Source organism: Carlito syrichta, unplaced genomic scaffold (assembly GCF_000164805.1).
Source record: "Carlito syrichta isolate Samal-C Ts95f unplaced genomic scaffold, Tarsius_syrichta-2.0.1 Scaffold301950, whole genome shotgun sequence".
NCBI classification, from domain to species: Eukaryota; Metazoa; Chordata; class Mammalia; order Primates; family Tarsiidae; genus Carlito; species Carlito syrichta.
In genome coordinates, this window is record NW_007246046.1 from 243,902 (window position 1) to 253,372 (window position 9,471).

At 40.0% G+C, this 9,471-nt stretch overlaps 1 protein-coding gene across 4 annotated transcripts in view; it reads left to right on the plus strand.

The window, feature by feature from the left end:
- DDX1 (DEAD-box helicase 1) overlaps positions 1-9,471 on the plus strand; it is a 43,861-nt gene that overhangs the window by 15,838 nt on the left and 18,552 nt on the right. For all 4 annotated transcript variants that reach the window (XM_008055755.1, XM_008055756.1, XM_021711231.1 and 1 more), the window contains 4 exons: positions 747-819; positions 2,282-2,358; positions 2,484-2,598; positions 3,668-3,806. In XM_008055755.1, coding sequence (XP_008053946.1) covers positions 747-819; positions 2,282-2,358; positions 2,484-2,598; positions 3,668-3,806 — 404 coding nt within the window. The remainder of the gene's footprint in view (positions 1-746; positions 820-2,281; positions 2,359-2,483; positions 2,599-3,667; positions 3,807-9,471) is intronic.

Genomic DNA, 9,471 nt, shown 5'->3' on the forward strand with positions numbered 1-9,471 from the left:
GGACTTAAGGGAAACAATATTGCAAAACCAATTAAATATGTACAAGTTACAATTTTTCTTTTGTACCACTTATTAGCCCCTGCAAAATATATTACGTTGTCTTTTATTTTTATCCCATTTTGATTTGGGTTTTGATTTTAATGCATGTCATTCTTATTTTTCATTTTTGATCATGATGAATCTATATAATTGTTCTGGAGAGCCTAAATCCATAGCAGTGTGAATGAGCCTAAATATTATGTTGATTCTGAAAAGTCTATCAGATACATCTACTATTATATATGTTATATGTTCTTTTTTTTTTTTTTTTGAGTTGGAGTCTTACTCTGTCACCCATACTGGAGTGTAGTGGCTGTTCCTGGCCACTGCAGCCTCGACCTGCTGGGCTCCGGTGATCCTTCAGCCTCAGCCTTCCAAGTAGCTGGAACTACAGGCGCGTACTACCACGCCTGGCTAATTTTTGACTTATTGGAGAGATGAGGTCTCTCCAAGTTGCCCAGGCAGGTCTTGAACCCGTGGGCTCAGGCAATCCACTCATCTCAGCCTCCCAGAGCGCTGGGGGATTACAGACTGAGCCACCGAGCCTGGCTATGTGTTCTAATAGACATTTTTACCACCTAAGTTAGCACTTCAGGAAGTTATTTTGAAACACTAACATATACTTTTGATGCAGCAAATATTTGAACTTTTAACTTCATGTAAGATTTTGTTTTCTATTAGTAACACTTGACTTTCTCGTTTTCTAGGAATTCACTATGCATGATACCATTGGGTGTTACCTAGATATAGATAAAGGGCATGTCAAGTTCTCCAAAAATGGTAAGCACTTTATGAATCATAGATCTTATTAGCAAAAAGATATTGGTGTTCAATAATACAGATCTTAAAAAAACTGTCTCATCCTCTTCTAGTCTTCTTTCCCTCCCTCCCTGCCTTTGTTTGAACAAATATTTAATGCACATTTGCTGTGTGTGAGATACCATGGTAAGTATTGGGGAGACAGCAGAAAATGGAGAGACAGACATGGTTACTTCTGTGGGGCTTTCATACTGGTGGAGAGTGACAGATATCATGTTAGGTGGTAATAAGTGCGGTGAAGGAGTCTGAAGCAGGGAATGGGAGTGGAGAATTGTAATAGTCTGGGGACATGCACTTTTCTGTAGGATAGTCAGAGAAGGCTTTGCTGATGAGGTTTCAAGTAAGCCATTGATTGAGTTGGGTGGTGGGCTGCACAGATTACAAAGAGCATTTTGGGCAGCGGGATCAGTAAATGTGGAGGTTCTGGGATAGAAGCATGCTTGAGTTATCTGAATAACAGTGAGGAAGCTGATGGATATGGAGTGCATCCAGAGAATGAAGGAGGCTGGTAGAATGTAAGATCAGTGAGGTGGTGAGACCAGGCTATGTAGCCATGTGAGCCATGATACAAACATTGGTTTTTATTCTGAGTAAGATGGAAAGCCATTAGGGTTTTGAGCTGAGGATTGACATCTGTCTTTAGTTAATCAGTGTCATTCTGGCTACTGTGTTGAAAACAAACTGAGAACTGAGATTGCCTAGGAAATAAGGATAGGTAAAGAATAGAAGAGATCTGAGGCATGGGTTTCTGTGGTTAGGGATTGGCAAATTGAGGGGAATGTAGCAGGGGAGGATGAGGAGGAAGGCAGGAGGAAAAGAACTGAGATACCATGGGGTCCTGTAGTTGCAGCAAAGAAAGTATTGGAGGGACGGGGAGCAGTTGTATCTGGTGCTGCTGGTGGGTCTAGTCTAGAAAGATGAAGAGTGAGTGTTAACTGTTGGTTTTCGCAAGTGGAGAGCATTAATGAGCTTGAGAGAGAGCTGTTTTGGTGGAGCAAGGGGATGGGTGAGGAGTGCCTGATTGGAAGTCACTTCAGTAGAGGAAAAGGATGAAAGGTAGTGAACCCAGTGAAAATGGAAATCCAGGAATTTTCCTATGAAGGGGAAAAGAAAAATGAGAGATAAATGGGGGAGAGGTAGGCTCAATCAAGGGAGGTTTGTTTGCCTTTTAATGTGGGAGTATGTTTGTGTGCTGTAAAATGTCTAGTGGAAGTGATCTTGTTATGGAATAATGAAAACTGTAGAGGGGTGAGGGGACAGTTTCAGGGGTCATGTAAAAAATGAAGAGGTTGGCCTTAGGCAGCACAGTTTATCCATGGTAGCAGGAGGGAAGCACGAGTGCAGGTGAGTTGGTGGACTTGATTGTGTGAGCATGTGGAAGTTCTTTTCTGATTGTTTGAATTTCTTTTTTTTTCTTTTTAAGGAAAAGACCTTGGTCTGGCATTTGAAATACCACCACATATTAAAAACCAAGCCCTCTTTCCTGCCTGTGTTTTGAAGGTAATTAAAAATGTAGTTAGAAATAATTTTCCTGTGGTTGTAAGCTGCTTGATCTTCATTATTTTTGTATTTGGCACTTTTCTATTAGGGTAAGAATTTAAATTTTCTCCTTTATTTGATGCTAGAATGCAGAACTAAAATTTAACTTTGGTGAAGAAGAATTCAAGTTTCCACCAAAAGATGGTTTTGTTGCTCTTTCCAAGGCACCGGATAGTTATACTGTCAAATCTCAACACACAGGTATTGTACCAGAAAGGGTAAGGATTTCTAGAATGGTGAAAAAAAAAAAAAATCAGTGAAAACTGCAGTAAGACTTCTTGTAGTGAATTACATGTACTTCCCTTGCTGGTTTAGTCACACATCTTTATTTAACACGTCAGTAAAATTCCGTTTCAAAACCTAGTTAATACACTCTAAGTGTTAGGTTTCACTTTAGGCATTCTGAGGATCCCAATCATGATGGTGGTATCTAATATTTATAGGATGTGTGCTTATTAAGTGCCAAGACACCAAGTTAAGTGCTATACATGGATTATTTATCTTCACAACAACCCTGTGAGGTACTATTTCCATTTTACAGACAAAGAACCTGAGTAGTAGGGACTTGAAGTAACTTGTCCAAGGTCACAGAGCAAATCAGCGGTAGAACTGAATTTAGATCCAAACAGTCTGACTCCAAAGCTTGTGTTCTTATTTATTGTCATTGTACTGCCTAACATATTTCAGTTATTTAAAGTAAGTACATTACATAGTTTGTTTACGTTATCACAAAACAGTTGTGTCATTTTTACAGAAAATCAATTAGAATTATTCCAAGTAGATTTAATTGAAAGAAACCTTTGTTTGCTTTAGAAATCTTAGCCTTAGCCGGGCTCGGTGGCTCAGCCTGTAATCCCATGCCTTTGGGAGACTGAGGTGAGTGGATTGCCTGAGCCCGTGGGTTTGAGACCTGCCTGGGCAGCTTGGCGAGACCTCATCTCTACAATAAACCAAAAATTAGCCGGGCGTGGTAGCGCGCACCTGTAGTTCTAGCTACTTGGAAGGCTGAGGCGGAAGGATCGCCGGAGCCCAGCAGGTCGAGGCTGCGGTGGCCGGGAGCGGCCAATGCACTCCAGTCTGGGCGACAGAGTGAGACTCCAACTCAAAAAAAAAAAAAGAAATCTTAGCCTTATTTTGTTCAGCTGTTTCCTATACTTTTTGACAGTTATTATTTAAAATTCTAATATTGGGTTATTTGCCCTCATATTTTACAAATAACAGTATTTTGAGGTCTAATTTGAATATGTTCTAATCTTTTTATTCCCCTAAGGTAACGCACAGGTGGCACAAACGAAGTTTCTCCCCAATGCTCCAAAAGCTCTCATCGTTGAACCTTCCCGGGAGTTAGCTGAACAAACTTTGAATAACGTCAAGCAGTTTAAGAAATACATTGATAATCCTAAATTAAGGTAAATCTTCTCTTTCGTGCTCAAATGCCTACTGTCTCTAGGTTTGAAGTGTTTGGAAGAGGAGCAAGGTAGATAAAAATGAGGTAGAAATTCTGTGTGAATACAAAATGCACATGTGTGAGTGTGTAAATATAGTTTGTATAGTAATACTTTCTAAATGAAACTATTTGGTAAGCGACAAGTTTGATTTTTTTTTTTTTGAGTTGGAGTCTCACTCTGTCGCCCAGACTGGAGTGCAGTGACCGCTCCCGGCCACTGCAGCCTCGACCTGCTGGGCTCTGGTGATCCTTCCGCCTCAGCCTTCCAAGTAGCCGGAATTACAGGCGCGCGCTACCATGTCCAGCTGATTTTTTGATTTATTGTAGAGATGAGGTCTCGCTGCCCAGGCGGGTCTCGAACCCGCGGGCTCAGGCATTCCACTCACCTCAGCCTCCCAACTGTGCGGGATTACAGGCTGAACCACCGAGCCTGGCTAAAAATTAATTTTTTAAAGGGAGCATTTCATTCAGTGTTATTCATTTCATCACTTCATCTGCATAGGAGATGTGCTGCTCTATTTCTAGCATGTTGGTAAATTTAACTTGGCAAGGTTGATTTTAGACTTCCTCACCGTGATGGCTTTCTTCCTTTTGGGCATTCAGAGTGGTGTCTATCTAGTTACAGAACTCTTTTTGCTTTGGTGGGAGATTATAAGTTAAGTGATCGTGTGGAACTTCTTGCTCAGTGGCAATCCCTTTTCATTTAAAGGTCATACCATATACATATACTATTCTATTCATTTGATACTTCACTTTTGTTAATTTTGCTTGTAATTACTTTTTTTATTGAAACATTACTCACCACCAAACTCATCATTTAAGTGTATTCACAAGGTTGTGCAACTGTCACTACTATGCAATTTCAGAAGCTTTGAATGTTTTGATGTCACAAAAACCTGTCTTTTTTTTTCCTTTGAGTTGGAATCTCACTCTGTCACCCAGCCTGGAGTACAGTGGCACGATCATGGCTTACCACAGCCTCAACTTCCTGGGCTCAGGTGATCCTTCTGCCCCAGCATCTCGAATAGCTAGGACTATAGTCACGTGTCCTCATGCTGAGCTAATATTTTTTTATTTGTTTGTAGAGACGAGGTTTTACTGTTGCCCAGGGTGGTCTTGAACTCCTGACTTCAAGCAATCCTCCTGCCTCAGCCTCCCAGAGTGCTGAGATGAGGTCTCGTTATGCTGCCCAGGCTTCAGTGTGGTGGTTATTCACTGTTGTAATTTTAACTCAAAACCTTAAACTTCTGTTTAAGGGATCTTCTTGTCTCGGCCTCCTGAGTAGCTGAGAGTACAGGTGCGTGCTACCGCACCCATCAGGCCTTTTTAGTATTGAATCTTACTTAAAGTTGACCAAATTTATTTACAGTTATACTAACTGAAATAATTCCTCACTTTGTTTTGAGGATTGATGCATGTCCCTCATTTAGCAAATATTAAAATGCCTACTCTGTGTGAAGTCTTAGACTAGGGAACAGGACTACAATGAGAACTAGTCTTCCTTTCGCATAATTAAGTGTGGGAGTATGGGGATATTGTGGAGGGCAGAGAAACAACAAAACAAGTGTGATATAAATACTTTGAGCATATGTTGTAACCAGGGCACTTGATTAGTGTAAGAGATTTAGGGATCGCTTTATAAGAGTGTTTTTGGAAGAATGTAAAATGTTAATATGAGTTGATTTTTGTGCTGTGATCATGTGTAAAATTAACATTCCTCTAAAAGTCTGGAAGAGAACGTGAATAATAAAATCAATATAAGATGGTGAAATTGTGAGTTACTTATGTGGTATTCAGTACAAATGAGTCTTTTGTCTTTAAAACTGAAGTCCTGATCTTTTATCATGCTAACCTGCTTGTCCAACCCAGTCCTTTTCCCCCTCCTCTGATATACCAGCTGTGTATATAATCCTGACATACTGTCAGGATTAAGAGAGTTAGTTTTCTTGCTTTAAATATGTAATGCTTTTCTCTTTCTAATGCAGTTTTACACTCCCTAAGGCAGGGATTGTTCTTTTATATTCCTCAAGTTTATAGTGATTTGCATATAAGCATAGATTGTCATGTGTATGTGCATGTATCTTCTGCTAAATTTAAAGGAATAAATATATATCATAATGAATGTGGATGAGAGTATCTTTGGAGAGAAAATGATAGCTTAGGACAAAGTTTCCAAACCTAGAAACTTGAGGACCTTACTTAAAAAATAAAAAATTAGTCCCAGCACTTTGGGAGGCCGAGGTGAGTGGATTGTCTGAGCCCGTGAGTTCGAGACCAGCCTGGGCATTTTGGCGAGACCTCGTCTCTACAGTAAGTCAAAACTTAGCTGGATGTGGTAGCATGCGCTTGTAGTTCCAGCTACTTGGAAGGCTGAGGCAGAAGGATCGCCAGAGCCCAGCAGGGTGAGACTGTGGTGGCCAAGAGGAGTGCCATTGCTCTCCAGCCTGGGTGACAGATTAAGACTTCAACTCAAAAAAAAAAAAAAAAAATTATTGGTTTCCCTCTTTTAGATGTACTAAATCAGAATTTGCAGAGAATAGGAATTAGAGCCTTTGTTTACTTTTTAAAAAGAAGGAAATCTGCCCTAGGTGATTATTTGTAGCCAGTGTATCATCTGGTATTGCTGGATATGGGAAACATGGTAGCTCTAGGGTGATAGGTAGTTAGGGTATGTGCTAAGATATGGACATTCACAGGCTAGAAAGCTTTTGGTTTTGTTTATTTAGTTTTATTTATCAAAATTTCTTTTTAAAAATATTTTAAAGATGAGGGGTACAATTCAGGATTAGGTATACAGGTTTATTATCTAAATTTCTTTTCTTTTTTTTGAGTTAAGAGTCTCACTCAGTTGCCCAGACTGGAGTGCAGTGGCTGCTTCCGGCCACCGCAGCCTCGACCTGCTGGGCTCCGGTGATCTTTCCACCTCAGCCTTCCAGGTAGCTGGAACTATAGGCGCGTGCTACGCCCGGCTAATTTTTTTGATTTATTGTAGAGATGAGGTCTCGCTGCCCAGGTGGGTCTCGAACCCGCGGGCTCAGGCAGTTCACTCACTTCAGCCTCCCAAAGCGTGGGATTATAGGCTGAGCCACCGAGTCGGGCCTAAATTTCTTAAGATGAAGGTAGGCAGTTGTCTAGCTGAGTTTTAATGAGCCATAGAATTATAAAACTTAGTGTTAATTTATCTACTTAGTGTTTTCTAATATTTTAAATGATTAATCAAATAAAATAAGATTAACAAAGATACTTGGTGGATACTTCTGACTGAAGTCTCTCTGGCTGCCTCAGGAGGTAATTTTGTCTGCTGTTTATTAAAAGGAGAGAATCTTTTTTTTTGAGTTGGAGTCTTACTGGAGTGCAGTGGCAAGCTCCCGGCCACCGCAACCTTGACCTGCTGCGCTCCGGCGATCCTTCTGCCTCAGCCTTCCAAGTAGCCGAAACTACAGGTGCAGGCTACCATGCCCAGCTAATCTTTGACTTGTTTTAGAGACAACGTCTTGCCAAGTTGCCCGGGTGGGTCTTGAACCCACGGGCTCAGGCAATCCTCTCGCCTTGGCCTCCCAAAGTGCTGGGATTACTGGTTGAACCACTGAACCTGGCTGAGATAATCTTTTTGTAAACAGCTTAATGGAGGTATAATTTACATATCATACATTCACTCCTTAAAATTTACAGATTGTTTCAAATTTTGATTATGTTCACAGAGTTGAATATTTGCCTATTTTGGGCATTTTATATAAATAGAATTGTATAATATATGGTCTTTTGTAACTAGCTTTTCACTTAATATAATGTTATCCAGGTTTATTCATGTTGCAGCATGTTTCAGTACTTTATTTTTTTTATCGCCAAAAAAGTATTCTATTGTATGGATATACCCCATTTAGATTAATCATTTAAAATTTTTTTAGTTATAGCCTGGTACAGTGACTCACACTTATTTTAATCCCAGTACTTAGGGAGGCTGAGGTGAGAGGATTCCCTGAGACCACGGGTTCAAGAGCAGCCAAGGCAACATGGCAGAGACTTCATCTCTACAATAAATCAAAATAATTAGCTGAGCATGATGGTGCATGCCTGTAGTTCCAGCTACTTGGAATGCTGAGGTAGAAGGAGGTAGAGGCTGCAGTGGGCGTGAGTGTGCCACTGCACTCCAGCCTGGGTGAATGAGTGAGACTCTGACTCAAAAAAAATTTTTTTTTACTTATTTATTTTTATTTTTAAATTTTAAAATTATTTTAAACTTTTTATAGCTTTTAATTTAATTTAATTTTTTTATTTCAATCTATTCATCATTTGATGGACAATTGGGTTGTCTATCAGCATTTAGTTTTGGCTACTATAACCATGAGCGTTTACATTCAAGTTTTTTATTTTAACTTTTTTGAGATAGGGTTCTTGCTCTGTTTCCCAGGCTGGTCTCAAGTGATCCTCCTGCCTCAGTCTCTCGAATAGCTGGGATTATAGGCATGTACTACCACGCCCAGTCTCCTATACAAGTTTTGTATGAATATACATTTTCATTTCTCCTGAATATATACTTAGGAATAGAGTTATTGGGTCATATGGTAACTTTATGTTTAACATTTTCAGGAACTACAGAACTGTTTTCTAAAGTGACTGCACCATTTTACCTTCTTAATAGCAATGTATGAGAGTTTTGCTTTTTCCTCATCACCATCGGCACTTGTTATCGGTCTTTTTAAGTATAACTGTCCTAGTGGATGTGAATTTGTATTTTATTTTAATTTTAGCTATTTCCTTAATAGCTAATCATGTTGAACATCTTTTTGTATACTTATTGTCCATTTGTATAAAGATCTTCTTTGGAGAAATTTCTGTTCAGATCTTTTGTCCAATTTTCCATTGGATTATTTGTTCACTGGGTTGAGTTGTAAGAGTTCTTATATAAGCTTATATATATTACCCTATTTATTAGATATGTAGATTTCTAAGTATTTTCTCCTGTTTGTTGAATTGTGTTTTTACTCTCTTGATAATATTCTTTGAGTGTCTTAATTCTGATGAAGTCCATTTTATTTTTTTCTTTTGTCACTGGTTTTGGTTTTATACCTAAGGTAGGCTTTGGCTAACCCAGGGTCTTGAAAATTTACTTTTGTGGTATCTTCTAAGAGTTTTATGGTTTTGTTTTTATTTTTTTGAGTTGAAGTCTCACTCTGTCGCCCAAGCTGGTGTGCAGTGGCATGCTCACAGCCCCTGCAGCCTCGACTTGCTGGGCTCAGGTGATCCTTCTGCTTCAGCCTTCCAAGTAGCTGGAACTATGGCATGCGCCACCACGCCTGGCTAAGTTTTGATTTATTGTAGAGATGAGTTGTCGACAAATTGCCCAGTCTGGTCTCCAACCTGTGAGCTCAGGCAGCCTTCTCATCTTGGCCTCCCAAAGTACTGGGATTATAGGCACGAGCCACCATGCCCTACCCTGAGTTGTTTTTTTTTTTTTTTTTTTTTTTTTTTTTTTGAGTTGGAGTCTCACTCTGTCACCCAGACTGGAGTGCAGTGGCCGCTCCTGGCCACCGCAGCCTCGACCTGCTGGGCTCCGGCGATCCTTCCGCCTCAGGCTTCCGAGTAGCCGGAATTACAGGCATGTGCTACCATGCCCAGCTGATTTA